The sequence below is a fragment of the Cloeon dipterum genome, chromosome 4, assembly GCF_949628265.1.
Source record: "Cloeon dipterum chromosome 4, ieCloDipt1.1, whole genome shotgun sequence".
NCBI lineage: Eukaryota > Metazoa > Arthropoda > Insecta > Ephemeroptera > Baetidae > Cloeon > Cloeon dipterum.
The window spans coordinates 35707579-35730861 of NC_088789.1; the positions used below are offsets into that span (position 1 = coordinate 35707579).

Sequence of the window (23283 nt, forward strand, 5' to 3'; positions counted from 1 at the left end):
ATTTCGAACGCCAAGCCGAACCACAAAGCAAAAAGACCCGAATTTCAGCAAAACTGCACGCTCTCTGCTTCCAATGTGCCCTGGAATGTGTAATTTCCCTTCATTCGAGCCAAACGTGTCGATGCAGCTCTCCGCAAGGGCGAAATGCGCACAAGATGAGAGCGTTTTGGAACTCGGAGGAGCTGGAAAAATCCTCAGGGAGTGCGACCTGAGGAAGGACGGTGACAGGTGAGGCTGAAGTAAATACGATCACTGAAAAAGCATTAAAATGCGGCCTGGGAAAGGATGCCAGGTCGGGGCACCCTGATAAAGGTCGGTAGGGTGTCCCAGGTAAAAGGTCGATTCAAACACCTGTCCAATCAGGAGGCCATCCGACAAACGACCGATTTTTAACTGAAAGAACGGCCGGGCGTTCACGTTGCACATCTCTGCGAGTGCAAAACCGGAAAAACCTCTAATTGTAATTCATTAACATTTGAAATTTACAGAAACAAGAAGTGGGAGAAATCTTCGTTTTCCGAAATGAGTAAAGTCTGTCAAGGAAAAAGTTTGTCATCGACGTAGTGGCAAAGGCGGCGGCCAGGGCGTGTCGCTACAAAGCGCAGAGGCCGCCGCCACGGCAGGCTTTTCCGTCTGCTTCGAAACCACATTGGCGCGGAGGTTTAGTTTTGAACCTTTTGAAAGAATTCCGGCGAGAGGTCCGAAATAGGGAAATTGAAAATTCTCGCCAGCATTAAATGGTCACAAGTTTGATTGCATTTTGTGGTCTGTTATGCTAAATTCTATTTCTTTTTAATTTTAAGAAAAAAATTGCCATTTGATTAAATCACTGACTTAAAATATAATGGTAAATAATGGATAAAGTAACGCCAGAATTAAAAAACGTGAAAGCACAAAATGTTTTGATGAAATTAGTGAATTTATTAATTTTTCCGAGATAATATATATGATGTGTCCTTTAATTAACTCATTTAGAGCTCAAGATTCCCAATTTTCTCTTACCCTTAACCTATTAATTATGCCTGATTAATCTTCATCTTCTTCACTTAAATATCCCCAATAACGACGGTCTTTATCATTGGCAACGTCCTCTGCCGTGCGGCCTTTGCTGTCCCTGGCTTCCAAGTCCACCCCTGCTTCATACACAAGGAAACGGAAAGGTTTTGTGCCTGACATTCTACAAGTGTTGGAAGATAAGCGCTCGAAGTTATTGTTCACCAAAATATGCAGTGCAGTTTCTCCTTCATTTGTCGTTTCCTTCGCCAGTTGAGGGTTAGTTAAGTGCAGGAGTCTGACCACTTCTGAATTGTCGTGCCAGTTAATGAAATCGGTGAAGGTGCAGGCGAAGTGCAAGGCGTTCCATCCTCTGGCGTCTTTGGCAGCCACGTCGGCGCCTTTCGCGATGAACTCGCGGACGAGTTGCAAATGTCCGTGCTGGGCGGCGCAGTGGAGAAGGGTTTTGCCTCGCTCTTTCTTTTTCGTCAGGTCGCCTCGCAGCAGCAGAAAGTGATCGTAGATGAAGTGATCGTGTTTGGTCCAATCTTGTCGCTTGCCCTTCGGAATCAAAGAACTCAGGTCATCGCCGACTTCTCTCGCCAGCCAGAGCACGAATTCTCCGAATCTACGGTCCACAGCCAGCTGCAAAGGACTCTTCCCCTCTCTTGTCGTGATGTGTTTCAAATCTGGACTTTTTGAGAGCAGGTACTCAGCTATTTCCTTTTTTCTGTAATAGACCGCACAGTGGAAGGCGTTGAAATCGCCATTGTACTCCTTCACTGTCTGAAAAATATTTGCCTCAAGCGTCACCTTATCTCGAGCCAATCCGCTAATTTCTTCCTCCACGAAAAGCTTGACAATGTCCAGCTGGCCCCATTTCACAGCCACGTTCAAAGGGTCCCAAATTTTATGGCCATCAAAGGCTTGTTTGGCGCCGTGTTTGAGGAGAATTTTAACGTACTTGAGTCTCCCCTCTCTGCAAGCACGTTCAAGGGTGCGTCCATACATAAAATGTTCTAAAAAATCTTTGCCGAATCCGTTTTCCAGCATCAATTCGATAATCTCATCGTTATCATTAGCTACCGCTATGCAACCGGCGACGTCGCTGATACTTGATTTTCTGAGCAGCTCGACGAAGTTGGGGAAAGTCTCTTTTAGCTGGTTGAACACGGAGATTGCGTTGTAACGGGCGATTTCTTTGAGGACATCATCCATATTATTTTCCAAGATTCGTGAATCGATGGCGTTCATTTCCAACAGCTCGGTGAAGATTTCTTCGCTTCTTATCGAATTGATCAGCAATTTAATAGCGTAATTAACGCAAATGGAAGAACGGTGTTTTCTACAACCATCAAGTTCTTTATTATAAAACGTTAAATTTAAATATTTTTCCATTTGCTCGTCACAAAAAGTAATGTGTGGCTTCAACACTTTAAAAATATGCTTGAGGTTTTTCTCGCAAACGAGATTCAGAAACAGAGCAGATTCGTTTGAAATTTCCTCGGGCACTTTTATTTGCGTGTAAATCTCGATTTCTTCTTCGTTTTCCAAAGTCGAGTAGAAAAGATCGACAAACTTGCTGACCTCTTCCATTTTCCATTTGCCAATAAATTCAATATCAAAAATGCCTGACTCTTCCACGTTTTTCAAAAAGTGTTGGGCGGCGAGGAATTCTGCGAATGTCTGGTGGAGGAAAGTAACCGTTTCTTGTTCCACGGTTGCGACTCCATAGTCGTTCATCTTCGCCAAATCTTCTCTCGTCACTCCATCCCCGACAAGCGGATCGTCATTTATATAGCGAAACGCGATCAACAGAAGAGGGATCAGTTCTTTGTCAATACTATCGTCTTCCACTTGTTTGCAGCCATATTTCCTCTCCAAACACAGTTGTACCTTCTTCCTCACCACCTTGTCGTAAATTTGGAATAAATTTCCTTCGCCGCTGCACTGAGCAACTAACGACAGGTGCAGCGGGTTAACCAGAATCGTGTCCAGATTTCCAAGTCTATATCTGGAGTTTGAATGGCCTATTTGTTTGACGGCGAGAAGCACTCTTTTGATTTCTTCGTCGTTGTTATTGGTCTCTAGCCGCAGAAACTCGATTTGCTTTGCTTCATCGAATGGCTCTATTTCGACAAGTTTTGCGTTGCCAACTGCTTCCTCGATCACTTTCGCTTCGTGAGGTCTCGTTGCCACGCAGAGTGGAACTCTTTTTTCTTTCAAAGCCCTCACTATTCCGAGAGCTTTGTCCCTGCTGTGCGGACAAATTTCGTCGAAACCGTCCAGGAAGGTGACTACTTTTTTCTGAGCAATCCAATTTTTTATGTCTTCAGTGGAATTCCCAGTGGTTTTTGCTAGAAATTCTACTGCATCCACTCGAGGTTTTGTTAATGTTTTAAAGTTTTTATTTAAGGAGATATTCAAAACTCTCGCGTCTTGATCCGATTTTCCGATTTGGAATGCGATTTCTTTGAGTACGGTCGATTTTCCCGCGCCAGCAACCAAACTCAACAGCCAAACCTGGTTTTCTCGCAAATTTTTCGCCTCTCCGATCAGATCCTCGAAGCAAATCTTTTTCCTGTTGCCTCCCAGCTTGAAATCTGGTTTCACGAAAGTCCTCGGCCAGTCGGGAAAATCAAGTAAGTACTGAAGGGTTGAGTTTAGCAGAGTTAATTCTTTGTTAGTTCCAGTTGTAAGGAGAGGCACTAAAAGTTCTTGCAAACTTCTCCTTTTTTTCAGCTCATCTCCTTTGAAGATTCCGATCAATTTCTCCAGCAAGTCTGACAAAATACCAATTGTTTTGAACAGTTTTTAAAAAATTAACGAATGATGCGCTATACCTTTGTCCTTCAAAATCATGATAAGCCAGCCGCTGTGGTTCGTTGACGCGACCTTCAATGGGTACTTTGCTGAAGAGTGCTAAAATCGAACCAAGATTGAAAAATATGGAAATTAATAAAACAACGGAGCTCACAGAGTCGCATTTCAGCGGCTTTTGGTCAATAATGAAGAAGATTTTGGGCTTGCCGATCAATCTTTTATTTTTTGGTCCGACAAATTCGTGCACAATGCTCGTGATTGGAATATCTCTTCCGCCCACAAGCACGCAAACTTCTTTTGTCTCTTTTTTTTCGCTCACTTGGCCGAAAATGAAAGTCAAAACGCAGCCGACGTCGTGCTCCATCTCGCAAACTGTGAAGGCAAACGTTTATATTAATGTATGTTTTTTTAATTCTTGTTATCTACCTTGTTCGGAATAACTTATTAAATTAGCATCATTCAACTTCCAAGTTCTTGTCTCAAAATCCAAGTTTTTCCGCAGAGCTTTTTCCGTTTCTTCAACTTCTCTTGTTTGCTGTTCACAAAAGATGAAGGCGTGCCGGCCTCTGATGTTTTTTCCTTCGTCCGACTTCCAAGAAAAATATTCAGACGACGTGATTGTTGCTGCTTTTTCCATGCGCGAATCAGTTCTTGAAACAGATTTTGACCTGGAAATCATCACGATTTTTATTAAATTTTTGGAAGAGTACCAAATCACCTCGAAAAGTAAAAACTCGTTTCTAAAGAGAACATTTTGACCTCTGGCGTCTGACCAACAGGAAGTTTAGTTTCAGGGTCAAGTTCTTTGAGCGACATTTTGTGCATTTTGTGTTGGACTGACGTGAGAGCTAACAACAAAGGTTTATCCTCGCTCATCTGGTTCAAAACTTCGCACACTTTTATCACGAACCAGGAACCGTCTTTTCTTGTTGTAGCCGTGGTTGCTGAAAGAAGATCATTTAAATAATATATTTTGAACATAAATTACGCTGTGAAATTATACTTTCGACTGTTGAATAAACGATGACTGTGTTTGGCATATCAGGAGACGACGTGATTCGGCAAGAATTGCGGTTTTCGTAGCTGTATTTTTCCTTGTTTGGATCGAACTTTGCGTCATCTAGCTCTCCCCTACACGGCTGTGGAATTTTTACTTGCATAATTTGCGATTTTAGCAATGCTAGCCGCACACTTACGCCAAAGTTGACAATTTTCAAACATTTCTTGAATCCATCCAGTTTTTCCAGGGACTCGAAAACCTCTTTTGTCGTGAAGGAAATAAAATCATTGAGTGTCTCGCTCCAGTAATCAGTGTAGATGACTCCATTTTCGTTGCCGTGAGACAGGAAAAACAGCACGAAAATTGACGGGATATCTGAATGACAATCAAAATAATAGAAACCGGACTTTACTATTTACAAATTCCTTAACCTTTTGAGGAGAAAAAACGCAAGAGCTTTTCCTGGTTGCCGAGAAGATGGAGAAAAATTTCCTTTTTCGGTCTATGAAGGCTGCGGAAATTACAGTTTCGGTTGTCTCCAAAGGTCGTTTTCAAGTTCTTAACGTCTCCCTCGTCCCACTTTCGTTCCTCTTCTTTTATGTTTTTGAAATCGTAATGGACGACAAGAAAAAACACGCTATAAAGAACATATGTATGTGTTTAAAGCGAAATGGCGTTTAAGACAATTTACTTTTTTGCTTTTTCTGTCCTGATTTGCCGGTCTGATTCAAACTGGAAGAATCCTAGATTCGATGGACCTTTTGGTAGACCTTGATCCTCCCCTGGAAAATCGGGGATTTGCCGTTAGGTTCAAGGGACTCACAGTTAAACTTTGTAACAATGTGCCGGATATAATTACCTTCTATTAAAATCTCCTCCATAGTATCGCGATCTCTCTGTAAAGTGCATTTTAAACCTTAATTAAATTGCAAATATCCAATCAAATTTTTGAAATTAATATTTAAGAATGGCATTTGTAAAGCAGTAATAATCATACAGTTTGAAAAGGCCGTATTATTCCTGGAATAGGACCTCGGTTCCGATCCTGTGACGTGTGACACTTAAAATTATATTGAGTTCAAAATAATTATGCCCTTCGGCTTGTTCTTCTCGCGCTTACATAAACTACATTTTGCGTCAAACAATGACAATCCCAACACACAACAGTCACATCTCATTTTTTGAGGAGCAAACATTTTATAGAGGAAGGATACTGCAAAAGCCTGGAAAATGCTTGTTGCCAATGCATAAACTCATCCCTAAGGAATCAGTTAAAGCCTAAATTGACCTAAGAAGCGCTGTAATTTTTTGAGAAAATTGGCTGGAAAGTTACTGTGCTTTTCAAATGGTAATGGCTGTCTCCTTACTTTAGTTTCAAAATTTAAGTTTATTATGGGCTGACAGGGCAACTCTGCCCCAAATCAGCACACATCCATAAAGTAATGATACAATTATGTAGGAACAACATTTGGAAGGAAGTAATAATTAATGGTAGCTTGAGAATATTGCTTCTTCAATTTTCTTCTTTAAATCCGATTTTATTTCAAAACCAAGAGTTTCCCCAATAAGTGGCCTACACAATTGGACAGATCTCGACGAGAGTAGAGTCCTTGTATTAGAGAGTTGTGCGGAAGGGATATACGAACGCGCCTACGCCTCGCGCATCTCGGCCGTCCTATCTTGCCCCATGTTAAAATGAGTTTGCGCCGGTGGCTCTGTGGTAGCTTTATTGAATGCCGCCCACCGCGAAATTGGTGTCAAACGAAAGAGCACGAGTTAAACTACGTTTATAGTCGGAACCACGCTTGAAAACCAAATGGTGTTCGAGAAATCCGCTTCGCAAAAACGCTATTTTGGCTGCACGCTCCAGCTGCGGGAGCTGCCCTCCAGCGCCACGACGGTGCCGCCGGCGAACGGAAATAACGACGTTCCCACTACCGCCAGAAACCGGCGCGACGATTTCGCGCGATCTCATTGGTCGGCTGCCTCCCACTTCAGTAGTTTCAGATAGTGTGGGGAGATCTCCCCACAGGGAAATCGTCGCGCCGGTTTCTGGTGGTAGTGGGAACGTCGTTATTTCCGTTCGCCGGCGGCACCGTCGTGGCGCTGGAGGGCAGCTCCCGCAGCTGGAGCGTGCAGCCAAAATAGCGTTTTTGCGAAGCGGATTTCTCGAACACCATTTGGTTTTCAAGCGTGGTTCCGACTATAAACGTAGTTTAACTCGTGCTCTTTCGTTTGACACCAATTTTGCGGTGGGCGGCATTCAATAAAGCTACCACAGAGCCACCGGCGCAAACTCATTTTAACATGGGGCAAGATAGGACGGCCGAGATGCGCGAGGCGTAGGCGCGTTCGTATATCCCTTCCGCACAACTCTCTAATACAAGGACTCTAGACGAGAGGAATCGGAATATATGCCAAGAAAATATGTTCAAGCACTCGAAATTTTGGAGAAAATTGGCAAAATTTGAATTTTTACTGTAGGAAGGTCCTTTTTTACTATTGCAAATTGTTCAACAAATTGTTTATTGATCAATTGTTTATGGCATCCAACAATTCAAATATTTTTCAATTGTTGCCCTGTATCATTCCACTTTAAAGGGACACGACATAACTAAAAAATATAAGAATTCACGCAGCCACCGCGTCAGCTGGACCAGCTAACTGGTGGATGTGTCTGTAAGACGTCCGTCGCCATCGCGAGAGACGAACAGGTTACCGTCCCCGTTTTAGCAAAGGTCGGTCATAGAATTATTCCACTAAAGGTAAAATTAAAGTTGTTACCTTCCCCATCTGGATCTGGAGAAGGCCCCTTTCTTTTGTTGGACGCATCCCACACGACAGCCTTTCCTAAATTAAAGCGGCAGCTCAATCTGGAAAAAAATCCTGAAAATACCCTGCGAAAAATCTTCATTAGCCAATAATACCAATGATAATTTAATCATAAGCATTATTGGAATAATGTTAATAAATGATGAATAAAAAATGATTGCAACACAATGTTGCGGTAATATTAAAAAAATAATGAAAAACAAATGTAAATAAGTTATTATCTTAATCTTGTTTTAATATTACACCAATGTTAATTCAATGATATCAGTGCGCATGCGTGAATGCGTGCGCATCCATGAGTCGCACACTCTGCTACTCCGTCCGCCATCACCGCATCAAGAAACAAACACTGAACGGCTAACGGCTACGCTTCGCGCAATTTTCGTTTTGTTCTTCGTTCTGCGAGTCGTTTGTCTGCTCTTAAGAGTTTAAAATACACCCATGTAAGGATCCTTGATGTTATCAACACACGCACCGTTCAGCAAATATTACAGGTAATGAGAATTATTCGTTTTTTACTTTGTTTTCATTCCAATTCGCGGTTTCAAATTTTTACTGCTGCACGCAGTGAGAAAACGAGCCGTAACTTTGATACAACATCGAATTTTGATGCAATTTTTCGTTGACAGGCCGGGCGAGGATGGCTTCGACCCTGTGGAGCAGACGATGAACGAGCTGGAAGAGGGACAAGGACAATGCGCGGCTGGACAAGAAGATGGCGAAGTTCGTCGGCTTTGAGCCGGGCCACTTTTCACGTCGCCGCCTGGTGCCCAAGGACATCCACGACCCGCACCCGTTTACCTTGTGGACTTTCTCCTCATGTTGCTGCCCTAATCGTCTTTTCTGATCGAGAACTACCCTAGCTCCATGAACATCCACCCTCCACGAAAGTGGCCCCACGTACCGCCACACCAAACTACTTTGGAACTCAAAATAATTAATTTTATGTCCTTGCGTCATGCGTTCATGCAGAATTGCATTTGTATTCACCCGGTATTTTTCTCCACTGGTTTTTAACTGCTGTTTGAGCAACTCAATTTTTACCAATTTATTGCGCATTAAATTGACTTTTGTCATTTCCTCCTAGGTATTAATATTATATAAAATTAGAGGTCGGAGTGGTCAAAATTTACAAGTAGATATTTCCTTTTAAATTTTCATTTGCCTCAATTTCTCAATAAATTTATCTCAGACAATTTTTCTAGTCGCATGAACAATTTAGAAAAATATTGAAAACTTAAGTGAAAACATGGCCTGCAAGAGACTGGTGAAAATCGATAAAAAAAAACCTTATTGCTACCACTTCACTGCATTTTTTTTAATTTGGGCGTTTTGGAACCTTTGGTCCTTGACTTAAAAAATATTAATGACTTTTATGAGCACTGGCACCAAAAAGGGCGGTCAGAAATTGATGAGGTACTTGTCATGTGTGGTAATGGCCTGAACTTTATATTATACAGAGCCGCCATTATTGTTTCCCATTTTTGTCACTGTCAATGCGGCCCGTCGGGCCGAACGATTTGACAAAATCAAAAGTGGCACTCTAATTAAAATTAATTTTGCATTTAAATTTTTCAAAATTCGTTAATAACAAAGCTAGAACTGACAGTTATTATTAAATGCCAAATTAATTTTAATTAGTGTGTCACTTTTGAGTTTGTCGAATCGTTCGGCCCGACGGGCCGCATTGACAGTGACAAAAATGGGAAACAATAATGGCCGCTCTGTATAATATAAAGTTCAGGCCATCAGCACACATGACAAGTCCCTCATCAATTTCTGACCACCCCTTATTCATGCCAGTGTCGACGTCGCTCTGTGTCCCGACAGGACGACGATTTGACTAAGTGGCCAACATGTATTATGTAGTGCTGATTTTAAGTATTTCCCTACTTAAACCCAACGACTTTGTCTCAATCCATGCTGTGCACTTCAATGTATATTGTAAAACTAGAATGCTGTGACTAGAGAGAAACCCAACTGTTTTATGTGAAATGACGTATAAATAATTTTTTATAAGTTATATAACTCTTGTGTGACTTATAAGTGTTACAAAAATTTGTCTAGATATAATAAAAAAATAAAATAATTAAATTAAACTATGTATCTCATTCAGAAAACCCCTAATTACCAATATTCTACGGAAATTAGGACATCATTTAATTTCCATTTGAAATTAATAATAACGCAATGATAGTGGCCAATATTGGTGCCAATATTAGAACAATATTGAAAAAAGTCACATTTTCACATTGATATAACATTAGACGCCAATATTAAAACAATAATGGTTATTGGGAAATAATGTTACCCTAATATTAAAACAATGAAGATTTTTCGCAGGGTAGGAGAACTGTTTGTACAGTATATATAGCTATTATATTTTTTGAAATTGAACTCTTTAACCAATAAGATTGCCTTGATAGCAATAAATAACAAGTGAGAATAAACATAATTATCAGCCAACAATAAAAGGAAGGCACACATAAATTTCAAGCACACGTAGAAAAATAAAAAAACTGATAATAAAGCAATTCATGTCTCGACTAAAACACGGAGGGTAAAATCAAGGGGTGCGCGTTGACTATTTGGACTTATGGTAGTTCGGGGGGTTGATACGCCACCCCTCGAAAACCCCTGACCAAAAAATTCAAATCATGAGGGTGATTTCTTTTATAAATCGAAAAAGTTTTAAATTGGTGATAATTTATTTCGATGTGAATAGAATCTGGAAAACTCACCGATGCCTTGAATTTTGTTCCTCTATAGGTCCTACTCGGTATTAAGCAAACTCACCCACGATCCTTCTTTTAAAAAGGCCAAGGCTAGCTTCTTACCGCCTTTTAAGATTGATCGTGCCAAAATGTCATATTAAATAATTATTTTGCAGTCCCTAAATGCACAATAAAAGAAAAAAATTTATAAGCCTAGAAAATGCAGTGTTCCCAGTTGGTAACCTATCCAAGTACTGCGATTGAACTCAATGCTACTACTTACCTTCGCGGTACTCTTGCTATTTCCAATTTTTTTGCAACGTATTTTATTAATACTTCATAAACCCAATTGAATTGCCAATTTTAAAAAAATTGAAAATAATAAAAAGTTAAACGTTTTTCATTAACTTTGCTGGTTGGTCTTTAAATTCTTAAAAAATCGCTCTGTATTGGCACTAGCGTATATTGTTAGTGGGTGAAACCTCAGACAAAAGTTGAAGTCTCAAACTATATTTACCAGTGTGGAATGGAGTGGGTGCGCTGGCGTCCTCTCTCGAGGGAGCGCGGAGATGCCACGCGAATTCACTCACTCGGCTCTGACTCACGAAAAATGAGCAGCCGCAACGCAAAGTGGCCTGCTGCCTTTCGCGGATCCGCCCTGAGTTGTGACGCTCCCAGTCGGGCAAAGTGCGGCACCGACGCAACCTAATTGTAAGACAGAAAAAGGCGAAATGGTTTATTAAAGTAAAAAAAATGCAGTTCAGAAGAATTTGTAAAGTTAAGCATTGGAGAGAAACCGAGCCAAAATAACCCTAAGAATTGTATTTTTAGTCAGAATTAATTAGAGTCTTCTTTTATTTCTAGACAAGAGACCTGGAAATTTAATGTTGATCGTATTTCGACTTTTCTAACAAATTATAAATCGCACAGTTCGTGCCGATTGGAAGACTTGCAAGGAGAGAAAATATATATTCTGGTGTGGTAACAACTGAACTTAAACTCTTTCTTAGAGAGGCAAGCTGATGGCAAAACAGGCAATTGAATAATTTATTTAATCGCATACAAATTACCCTCGGTATTTTTAAAATACATATATTTTTGAATGAAATATTTATTAAACACCAAAAGGTGTACAACAGACATAAAATACAGAGTAATTAAATCACATATCAATGCTCGTTTTTGCTTTGGCGGCTTGGCACAACGTCAGATTGTTCTTAACACATTCAAAAAAATGGTAAAAGTTAATTTGTTTAATATCACAGAATTTGCACTCGCAGTCCTCACTCGCGCAGGAGTGATAGGTCAATTTATTACAGATCAAATAGTGAAAACCGTGACAAGCGTGTCTCGTGAACATATGTCTGTTAATAAACATGGCTCCCTTCCAATTTTGGTTGACAATGGCGGGGGTGACGAAAAACCCCGGGTCGATTTCGGAGGCCTTAAAATCCTGGTTAGCCATGAACTTTTTAAATGAATCAGTCTCCGGCAGTGAAAATCTCGTTTGCAATTCTTTTACAAGGAAATCAGTGTCTGCTAATTTATATGTCAGCCTGGATTTCATTAATTTGGATACGGAAAGAGCTCTTTTTAGAAATCTTGATTTGGAGGATTCTAATTTATTAAAGTCTTTGAGATTTAAAAATGGCCAAATCGCCTCTATTCCGTAACTTGCGATTGGAGCTATTGCAAGATTGAAAAGTTTCAAAGCAGTGCTGACTGATGATCTGGGGAGAGAGTTTAGTTTGGAGGTGGCTAGAATTGAAGCTCTCACTTTTTTCTCAATATGTTTAGAAAAAGAAATTCCGGAAGACTGAAACGTTACTCCTAAATAGGTAAATTCGGTGACGAAATCGACGACCTCATTTCTCACTACTAATTTGTCAGTTTGCTTCAGCCTCTATATATTTTTGCTCTTTTTATCCGTGTCGTCAGATCGGGAAGGGCGCGCACTGCACTGGCACGAATGCTGAATTCCGAGTGCGAATATCACCGCGAACGGATATCATTATCTCACCAGGCCGCACATTTCAGGGACCCAGCCCACTCGAGGGCCACTTGCCTCCGTACCGAGGACTTTTTTTTTTGATTCGCTAGACATTCGTGTCCCGTGAAGCCAAATCACAAAAATGCTGGAAAGGTGCAAAAGCAGCCCGTTGAGCAATTCGAGCATTTCGAGTCACTAAACTAACCACTTTTTGCCATCTCTGACGCATTGGGTAGCCAGAATTAGATCTCCCAACTGCTCAAATACCTCCCGTTGCTTTGACACTCCCGAGAATGCCGCTGAACAATGCGAGCCAACGGGCTGGTTTTATCAATATTATTACTTGAAATTGTTCCAACACATAGAATACAGGATCGGTTCACGCTTTGGGGCCCGAAAGGGGCGGGGGGTTTGGGAGTGGGATGTCTGCCAGTGCCAATGCTGCGACGGCTTCGACACTCGTCAAAATTCCGTAACTTTGCGAGCCAACGGGCTGGTTCAAGATCTACAAAGGCGCTGGAGGCCCTAGTGCTTCAAACCTTGAACCTGCTCTGGTTTTCGGTTAAAAATAATTAATTGGCAAGTGAAGGAGCAAAGAAGAAGTAGAAGAAAGAAAAGTCGAATTTCCTGCTGGATTTTCAAAGGTTTCAACTATAAAATTGTCAGCAGGCCCACTTGGGTTTCGGTTTAATTTCAAAACTGATGACTGGAAAATAATTTTCCTTGACACGCACGATTAATTAAGGCACTTTTTGGTATATATTTCGGCACAAAAATGATAAACTGAAAAATGTGCCGATTATTCACTCTCCTCGAGCCATCAATGCCTGCTGTTGGTCGGCGAAACCGGTGACGCCGCGCGTGCAAGGAAAGTGTTAGTTGCTTCATTCTCTCGCGCTTTGCCTCTCTGCTCTTAATGCGCGGTGCCAGTGGTCTTTTTTGAACTGATGCGGGCTCGGAAGGGCCATTCTGTGCTTCATTTTAAGTAGTTCGATTCCCAATTTTGGCCATCTAATTGTTCTAATCACGCCGCGATAATCATTTATTTTATTTTTACTTTTGCCATTGCTAAAAAGGGTCAAAAGCTGCGGAAAATTAAATACACTTTTTTAATACGTTAGCTCAGTGATATATTGTTTAAGTAATAACACATTGACCTTAATTTTATTTGCTGGCCCAGTCCGACATAAAAATAGCTCGCCATCATTGTAATGGCAGTGACGCAAACGTAGACTTTAAACAAAGTCTAGCTTTTGCTCTGTTGCCAAGCCAGAAGCCCTCACGGCCGCGTTTATTTTTTTCCTTGCAGAAAAAAATATAACCACCGCATTGCAAAGAGGATTTTCGGCCTTGTACTGTTCATAAATTGATTGAAAATTTTTGAACGTTTGAAGTTTAGTTTTTAAATTTGGGTTTCATTTTCTTCAGGCACAATTTTGGAATAACGCGTCCTGTCCACGGACAAAATATTTGCCGGGTCCTTTTAGCAAAAAAAGTTATTGGGCGACTGACTGTCTTTGGTGCGAGAGGTCGCAACCCTTTCCTCGTGGCAGTCTCTCCGGCACTCTTTTCCTTTTTGCTGCACTCTGCACGCACTATTTTACACTCGCAGCTCGCGCGGCGCGAATTATTAGAAATAAATGGACAAGGGGATAATATGCACGTTATGGGAATCACAATTATTATTGCCTAATTTACAACAAATTCATTAAACCTTTGTTTCCCAAAGTGCGCAGGGAGAGGCAAGCTGACGGCAAAACATGCATTATATATCAGTGGCCGCGAATAAAAATTAATTTATTTGCAGCGCGACGCAAAATAGCATCCAAATGTTAGACTTTCCTGCGCGGCGATGTCACGGCGGGATAATAAATTCCAAGGCCAGCTCTATCAGACGGACAATTTTGCAAGTCGGACCCAATATATGAAAAGTGTAACACATTTTTTGGGAAAAAATCAATAAATTGGTTCCGTCCGAACGCTATTTAAAAATCAAGCGACTTATGTGCGCGTGCCCCCTTTTTTCTCTTGCTTTTATTTGAAATATAGCAACGAGTCAGACTTTTTATCGCTGCCTGTGTGTTTATCCGAGTCAATTGTTTCGTGGCCGAGCAACTTCCCTCTCGCGGCGACTCGTCTCAATAAAAAACCAAGCCGCCGGAATAAAAAGCACTCGCATTTTTTTTAATTATTCCGCTGGGACAGTCTTAACCTCTTTAAAAGAGCGTCCCTTTGCCTGTTTGCATCCGAACTCTGCGGTTCTAAATGAAACAAAAAAAGTGGCCGATTGTTGTGATAGGCCAAACAATTTCCAACTCTATTTTTTACATTTTAAAGTTCATCTCAGGTGGCAAGAGCAGCAAAGGGTGTATGGAGCCATTTTTTTTTAAGAGAGGAGAGAAGTGATAAAAGCGTGTTGCAGTCGGATTTTGGCGGATTGCGCGAGTGAATTACCCGCTGTGTCGATTGATATATAACAAGCATTTCTCACAGATGAAATGAAATTTGCTCTCGCTCTCCTTGCTTAAAAATAATAGACAAGTGCAAAAACTTGACGCGACACGAATTGCAAAGACAAAAAACTCTCCCTGTGGAAGCGAGCAGCTGCGGCTTCGCGATAATTTCTCCGCGAAGGAGCTGCGGGAGAGCCGGAAACCGAGACCAATTCGGCGCGAGCCAAATAGACAAACGTAGAGTTGCTTTATTTCTTTCTAAATTTGCCAGCCCTCCCGGTGAACCCCAGTTTGCAATTAATAATTTGTGAAGAGCCAAAAATATTCACGAGCTGATTTGAAGCAGGATTTCCTTGGACAGAGGCGGAAAAATGCGTCGTGAATAACAGAAGTGTTGGTGCATCTCGGCCAGCCTTATTATTTCTCTTATAGTTTGGTAATTTGGGCGATAATTGTATTTACTGTCGGCATGATCACCGCAAACGGCTTTTTTAATTGTTTTTAATTGTACTGTCCCTCTAGAAATTGTTGCAAAAAGCCAGAATCAGACCATTTTTTCTGCACAAATTCAGCCGAAAATAAAAAATGAATACTTGCAGCCTATTTGCTGTGCCTCGATCTTTTCAAACGCGCGCAATAACTTCATCTAAAAGTGAGACATTCATTTGGTTACGTCACGGCCCTAGGGGAACCCATTGCATTGAAAAAAAACTGTTTTTTTTGTGGCTTTTTCTGCCATTTAACGTATTTTTGCGAAACACATGCATTTTTATAAAAGATAAAAATTCTCATGATTGATGACCAAAAAAGGGATTTTACAAAATTTTGCAAACCCCGAAAAGTTCACATTTCGCGCTAAAAAAATGCCAAAAATGATGTAAAATTGCGGTTTGTCTTTTAGTGAAACCGCAGTGGCTTATACACTGATTTTTAATGAGCTGGATGATATCAGAAACGTCCAACTGGGCTGTTTGGACGTTGATCAGCTGACCAGCCAAATTTCGTGAAAAAATCTCGAACAAAAAAAGAATCGAATTTTTCCTGGAATTTTAACTGCAAGTCAAAAACCACGCCGTACCCGCTTCTGAACATTGGAAAAAGCTGTTCTGAAATACTTTTGCTGCTTTTCTGCTGCGAAATGGCTAAAAGCACCTCTCAGTATCGGACGAAAAACACTGAATTATTCAGCCTGAGATAATTACTCCCTTTCAATGTGATTTGATAAGATTCTTGTAAAACTATTTTTGCCTGATTTCCAAAATACCTCTGGATAAAATTGGAAACGAGTTTATTATATGAATAATTTTTTTAAAATCTCTTCGCAAAATACTGCCTTGAAAACCGGTCCTAATTTTTTTTAAACCGTCCGAGACCAACATTTTCATCTTAAATATTAATCAAAAATTAAAAAAGTGGACTATTTCATTTTCTGAAAAATGATTCTCATCTGATTAAAACTTTTGCGTGGTGCAACACGCAACGTTTTTTTTTCTAATTAATTTTTATGGCTGAGGTGACCGCAGCTGGCTTCCCTCTCTCGGCGCCGCGATTTTATTAAAAACACAAACGCCGAATCGTGCAATCGCAACATTTTTTATGGAAGATTAAAAATTGCCATGATGGATGACCAAAAAAAGGGATTTTACAAAATCCGTATAAAAGCCACTGGTTCAGACTTCGCCAATTTCAACCCCGAAAAGTTCACATTTCGCGCTAAAAAAATCGGAAATTATGGAAAATTGCGATTTCAACTGATTTTTAAAAATCCCTAATTTTGTTCATCCGTCGTGTGAAACTTGGAATTTCAATAAAATTGCATGTGTTTCGGAAAAATGTTGAAGAAGCCGCAAAAGAGTTTTGCTATGCAGTGTGGTTTTTTTCGAACCCTGCACTGGTTTCACCAAGAGACCGAAAACTTAATCTCTCATCGTAATTTTCCGAAATGTCTGACTTTTGTTACACGAAATATAATATAGCTCTTCAGAGGGTTCAGTTGTTTTTCGCGCAAAAAAGCAGTGGTGCATTTTTGCGCATTCCACAATTGGCTTCTTTTCCAAATTTGATTGATAGAAGCACTGCTTACTTGTACAAAAATCGAAAACTTAGTTATTAACGGACCAAAAACAACAGAATCTCCTCTCTCTATATGCTGCAGAGTTGAATTGGCAGCGTAAAAAGTCGTTCTTATTTACTCTCTGTGTCAAAAGGAAAAAGGCTCTGCGTGCCCCGCTAAAAATACGTATCCGGAGTTAGTCTTTCAACCATCTGGTAGTGTTGTCAGGCAATGGTAGTGGTGCAATCTCTCGCCGCGCTGAGCCACATTTATTATTATTTCGACATTAAAACTGCTTTTGAATAATAAATAATAAAAAGCTTTTAAAAAACCACACGGCTCCGGAAAATAAATATGGGCCGGAATTTTGTTTTTATTGAAGGAATGGTATTTAAAAATCAATCCTTTTGCTGCTCTCTAGTTATGCGTTATTAAAAATAATTCTAATGCGGCAAAGAACTTACAGAAAGTGCCGAGTGAGAAAAGTGCAGCTCGTTCCTCTTTCCCTCTGGTTATGCTCTCGCTTTCAACTTATTTGCGCCTGCCTCCGTTTCTCTCTTGCTCTCCGGGAAGAGTCTGAGACTTTCTAATCTTCGAATCATAGCGGGACCATCAAATGAGCATGAATCATGCAGTTTTATGCTGTTTGCAACATTCTTAATACCGTCTAAATCCGACTTTTTCGAGGAAAAATTTCTTGAAAATTAATTAATATTTTTTTGCCTCGCACTTTCTAATTAATAGCGGCCACGCTCCGAGAAAATATAGGAATTTTTCCAATTTCGTCATTTTTGCAACTCCAAATCTCGGGTTCTAATTTATTATCAGATTTGAAAACACTAACCACCGTTGGACTTGCCTCGACCAGCCCTGGCCAGCTGAATGGTTTAGGGGGTGCTTAACTTCCACCCCTCTAAGATGCTAATTTTTTTACTTTTATCGAGGGGGTTGAAGTATAGCAACTTAGGAGTGGAGGGTAAGCATCCCTAAACCTTTCAGCTGGTCGGGGCAGGTCGAGACGAGTCCAATGGCGGGTAGATTTTTAATTTCTGATGATTAGAACCGAAGACTTGGCTCTTCAATTTAAGAGCGTTTTTAACAGTGAATACTTTTGCTGAAAGTGCAAAACGACGCGATTTTTCTCGTTACTTTAATACACGGGTGGAAGGGGGATGAGGGTTGATCACAATCAAAACATTTTTGCTATGCAGGGAAGATTAAGACGAAATGAATGGTATGCAGTATTTGCAATTCTGATTTGCGGTGTTGTAAAAATAGCGATATATTTGAAAAATTCCTATTTTCCTGCGTGCGCTGCTATTATTTAGAAAGCTTGAGGAAAACATTCAAAGCACACCACTGGAGAGCTCGTTTAATTTCCTAGAGTATGCGATGCATGACATGTGAGGTTACAGATCAAATTCCGCAGTGAATCACGAATAAAAAAAATTAAAAGCGAACGCATGACGTCGCTTTGTTCTGTGCGCGGCGCCGAACGAGAACAGAATTTAGAATAGATTTCGTTAATTTCGTTTATCTTGCGTTTTTGCGAGAGTAGCTCTTGAATGCTATCAAATTCATGCAAGTTTCGGCACCCAGCCAACCAATAAAAAAGGATTTGACGTCTTTGGCTCTCATTGGCCAGCTGGAGTCTCGTCGGGTGACGGCAGAGGCGTGGCACGCGTGGAAAAGGAAAAACATTGCCTCGCCCATTTCGCCGTCTCTGGCTCACCGTGGAAAAACGCAAATAATAAATGTATATTTTCCATTGAATTTAAACATGGTCGAAAATGTAAATGAAAAAAATTGCCCAAAACCGTTTAAATGTATCCAAAATTATGTGTAAATATAAACGATTATTTTCCCGAAAATAACCGTTTTAAATTCACAGCCCGAAATGTGACACGGCTTCGGAAAATAAATTTTGGCCGAAATTTTGTTCAAGTTGCAGCATAATACTGTTTGAAAATCAATCTTTTTTGCGCTTTCTGACTGGGCGAAATAAAAAATAATTCAGGTCCGGCAAGGAGATGCGAGAGCTGGAAAACTTACCAAAACTGCTGGTTGTGAGTGAGAAAGGTGGGAAAGGTGAAGCGCATCCGCCCTTCCTTCTGCTTTGGCTTTGGCTGCGTCGGCTGGAGCAGAGCGCCTGCCTCCTTTCTTCTCTCGCGCGTCTCTCTGCGAAGAGTGACACTTTTCAGCGTTCATCCGAATCAGTTTGTCGGAGGTAACCGCAGCTTGCTTCCCTCTCTCGGCGCCGCGATATTTTTAAAAACGCAAACGCCGAATCGTGCAATCGCAGCCGAACACGCGACCTCTCATTTTCATAAACCAACTCATCCGCTCGACTTAAAAATACTCGAAAATTTGGGAGGCTCATTGTGGCTAGAACTTATAAACATTTTTCATCCACCTCCCAATCCCCGACAGTTCCTTTTTTATTTATTCCGCTGTGACTTTCCTGACGATCTCTATTTAAAAGAACTTAACCCTTTGTTCACCATGGCGCACGTCCCAATTAGGCAAATAAAAATTTCTGCTAACTCAAACACAACCCTTCTGCATGCAAACTATGCTTCTAATTGCAAAATATTAAGCCATATTAAATGGTGAATAAATTTTTTTATTAAAGGTCCGAATTGATGCGTTTAAATTCCCATTTCTCGTCTTTTTCTTGTTGAAAAGCAGTTGCACATCCGCCGAATGTGGCTATCAAGACGAAATTTGCTTTTCCTTCGCTCGCACGACCTCAGTTCTGGACGCTTTTAAAAAATCAAAATGCCGATTGTGATTGTTGCAGTCGGATTTTGGCGGATTGCAGGTGATAAGAATATCGGAACGATAAAATTAAATGTGCTCTCCGGTATAGCCGCCGAAAGCCAGTTCGAAAAGGGATTCATAGTCACTCTTAAAATTAATTAGACAAGTGCAAATATTGCGAGGAAGGCGACAAGAATTGCAAAGACAAAAAACTCTCCATGTGGAAGCGAACAGCTGCGGCTTCGCAATAATTTCTCCGCGAAGGAGCTGCAGGAGAGCCGACGGGCCGGAAACCGAGACCAATTCGGCGCGAGCCAATAAATCAGACAAACGTAGAGTTGCTTTATTTCTTTCTAAATTTGCCAGCCCTCCCAGTGAAACCCAGTTTGCAATTGATATAATTTGTGAAGAGCCAAAAATATTCACGAGCTGATTTTCTTGGCCCGAGGCTGAAAAATGTCGTGAAAAACAGAATTGTTGGTGCAACTCGGCCAGCCTTATTGTTCCTCCACAATTAAAATTCCAAATGTATGCATCGATTCCTTTTTTCTTTTCTTTTCTCCGCACGTCCGCCGAAAATGGCTCTAAAGGAAATACATGGCTGTGGCCGCGTTTTTTCCAAACTGATTGTGTTCGGTCAAATAATTTTCAACTCGATTATTCGCATTTTAAAATTTAATTTCAGCAAGCAACGGCAGAGATTCGTGCTAGAAGCGTTTCTGCAGCCGAATTTTGTAGAGATAAAGCGGATCAATTTGATGTTAAACAATAATTAATGAGAGGCGAAGCGCGGACACGGCGGCGATTGCTCCAATTGACGTCACAGCAGCGATAAAACTTTATTTATTTATTTCTGACTGTGTGACGGATCGAATAAGTCGACTGCGAGTGCAAATCTGGCTGCATTTCTAATTCATTTCTTTCCAGCTGTGTCAATGAGAACGCAATGGTCGCGGCGGCCAACGGGAAAGCAAAAGCACTCCCCGTTTTTTTTTTTTTAATTTTAGGTCGAACTCTGACTTAGCGAAGAGAATCTCTTGGTTCTGAGTTTCTGGCCGGCTTTTGAAAGGTTTTTGTCAGGAATTTCAAATCTGAAGGCTGGAAAATGGTTTTCCTTGTTAATTAAAGAACTTTTTGACCTCATTTTGGCAGAATAAATTTAAATTTAAAAATCTGCCGATCGCTTGCCTCTCCTTGAACATGGACGCGTGCTTTTTAATTACACATTCTGCACAATTTCAGTATGCGCGGTTAATTTTTAGAGAAAATAAATTGTTGATCAGGCAACACTTATAATTGGAATGAAAATAGTCTCAGTTTCCAATTTGCTCGCGATTTGCAAGAGGAAGAGCAGAGCAGACGAGAGGCCCCGCAAGGAAAGTGTTGCTTCTCTCTCGTGCGCTTTTCGCGCCTCTCTTAAATGCGGTGCCGGTGGATGCTTTTTTTAGAACGGCGGATGCAAAGGGCTACTCTGCGCTTAATTTCAAGTAGTTTGTTTCGCATATAATATCAATATTGGCCATCTAATTCTTTTAATTATACTGATAATATTTTGATTTAAAACACAGTCTGCTTAATTTATTTGTTGGCCCAGCCTGACAAAAAATAACTAACATTCAAATGGCACTGGCAGTGACCCAGACGTAGAATTTTTACAAAGTCTAGCCTTTCCTCTGTTGCCAAGCATATTCTCAGAGGCCCTCTCACTTTTTTCCATGCAGAAAATAACCACCACTATAAAGAGGATTTGCGCTCTTCTTAACTGCTCATAAATGGATTAATTCAAAATAATATTCGTGATTAGCATGTCACGCATTGCTCACAACAAATTTCCCAATTTTAATTTGTTGCGTTAAATTTTTTAAATAGTTAAAAAACCCAACTGGTTTGCCAAAATATCCTGTAAAATACTGAAAAAGAAATTTTTCAACGTCCGAAGTTTTAGTTTTTAAATTTGAGTGCGATTTTCTGCCGCACAAATTGAAAGTTGCAATATAAAATTGCTACCAACACTCGGACATCTGCGGCAAGAGGAGACGCATATTTTCTTATTTCAAGTCGCGGAGCTGTGTAAATGTTTGATACCCAAAAATGCGGCGAATAATTAATTATTTGCGGGTCTTGTCTTTCAGATGAACGTTTTTCAAATTTCCAAATCGCGGTTACATGTTCTGAAAAAGCATCACGCACATTCCCTTTGGAAAAATTGATTTTGTCGAGATGTTCGCGTCTTGCCAGAGGTGAAACGAAGAAAAGGAAGCCCGTTTGATGCGACACCGCGAGTGAAATTCAATTAATTGCGGCAGTGCGATTTGATTTATTCTGCAGGCGGATGGAACACCGCACAGGCAAAAGTGATTTTGGTTTTTTCAACTAGTATTGTCAAGTGGGTTAAAACAAAGGTTGCAGAAAAAACCATTTTGTTAGTGCTGAAACCCCCACAAGTGGTGGAAAACTGTTAATTGCTGCAATCCCCGATCTGCCACTGCTTTGACACTCCTGGAAATGCCGTAACAATGCGAGCCAAAAATAAATTCAGGAAAAAATAATATCTGGCGTGCTTTGCGTGGGACGCGCGTCTCTTTCTAATTCGCTGAAATTTCAACATTCAGCACAAATTAAAATAATATTTAAAGAGTACAGGAATTTTATGCAAGTCTTTTTAACAAAGAGGGCTGATGGCAAAACAGGTTGTTTTTCAAATCTCGGGATTTTTAAATTAAGTAAATTTCAGATCAACATAATTTCCTCAAAAGATTTATACGCGATTAATATTTTCGCCCTTCGCAGATTAAAATTAATTTCGTCGAATCAGGTGATGTACTACCGCTTGAAGGGACTGTTCATATTTAGCTCCACAAATCGAGCCGCGACTAAAATTAAATTATTTGTTTCGCCTCTTTTTTAAACGCGACGCGATAAGATGCAAATGTTAGACTTTCCTATTTGGTGATGTCGCGGGCGGATCATAAATTCCGAGGCCAGCAAGCGCCGCTCTTTCTTTCAGCCCAGCGAACCCTCGATATAAAAAGTCTTTCTAATTCCGATAAAAATAATTTACAAATCCAGTTAGCTATTTTGAAAAGTGTAGAAAAATTGAGAATGTAAGACTTTTCGCCTTGCAACAAGTAGGTTAATTGATGATAAATAACTGACTGGCCGCAATAAATAATTTCCGAAATAAAATTAAACAAAAATGAGATGGCTTTGAAAAGAGTGTTGGGCCGAAATTTGTTTCAAATAATTGCAGGTATTTAAAATTCCATCCTTTTGGTGCTTATTTTGGCTGTGCGCGAAATAAAAATAATGCAGATGCGGCAAGTCGTTACGAGTGGTTGAAAACTGACCAAAAGTGCTGATTGTGAGTGAGAAAGGTGGAGCTCGTGCGTCGTTCCTTCAGGTTTGGCTGTCGCTTGCGGCTGACGAGCGCCTGCCTCTTTTTCCCTCTTGCTCTCCGGGAAGAGTGAGACTTTTCGTCGCTGACTGACAATGGGAGGCTGCGCGTGAGTGTGCGGCAAGGAGCGACCATCTAGCTGCCCTCTCTCTGCGCCTCGTCTAAACAAAACATTAGGCAGAACAAAAAGCTCTCGTTTTCGCAAACCAACTCATCCGCTTGTTCTAAAAGGCTTAGATCGAGACTAAATCTTCAATTTGAACATTTTCAT

The 23283-nt window shown here is 40.6% G+C and overlaps 1 protein-coding gene and 1 long non-coding RNA gene across 4 annotated transcripts; one reads left to right on the forward strand and one right to left on the reverse strand.

Annotated features, from left to right (window-relative positions):
* Positions 1–900: 900 nt before the first annotated feature.
* Positions 901–23071, reverse strand: LOC135942109 (uncharacterized). 3 transcript variants are annotated; one of them, XM_065488060.1, is made up of 14 exons: positions 22966–23071; positions 18911–19036; positions 10880–11067; positions 7601–7689; positions 5676–5712; positions 5508–5598; positions 5248–5453; positions 5013–5191; positions 4820–4955; positions 4535–4760; positions 4243–4484; positions 3971–4188; positions 3837–3915; positions 901–3776 (listed from the first exon to the last, which is right to left on the reverse strand). In XM_065488060.1, exons 4-14 carry the CDS (start codon positions 7646–7648, stop codon positions 1027–1029), a joined length of 4212 nt encoding a protein of 1403 aa, XP_065344132.1. In that variant the 5' UTR covers positions 7649–7689; positions 10880–11067; positions 18911–19036; positions 22966–23071; the 3' UTR covers positions 901–1026. The 3 variants fall into 3 exon arrangements, with proteins under 3 accessions (XP_065344132.1, XP_065344131.1, XP_065344133.1); XM_065488059.1 differs by having other exon boundaries at positions 7601–7702; XM_065488061.1 differs by lacking the exon at positions 18911–19036 and having other exon boundaries at positions 7601–7702; positions 22966–23069.
* LOC135942118 (uncharacterized) lies at positions 7722–9169 on the forward strand. Its single transcript, XR_010575053.1, has 2 exons — positions 7722–8142; positions 8278–9169. It is a non-coding gene; the product is annotated as an uncharacterized LOC135942118 (long non-coding RNA).
* Positions 23072–23283: the final 212 nt, after the last annotated feature.

Bases quoted from the DNA above. Each gene is read 5' to 3' on its own strand.
- LOC135942109 (XM_065488060.1), bottom strand. From the start codon at position 7,648: ATGCGTCCAACAAAAGAAAGGGGCCTTCTCCAGATCCAGATGGGGAAG. The intron at 3,916-3,970 runs GTGAGCTCCGTT...GTTCGATTTTAG, and splicing joins AGCCGCTGAAATGCGACTCT to CACTCTTCAGCAAAGTACCC. The intron at 3,777-3,836 runs GTATAGCGCATC...GTATTTTGTCAG, and splicing joins CATGATTTTGAAGGACAAAG to ACTTGCTGGAGAAATTGATC.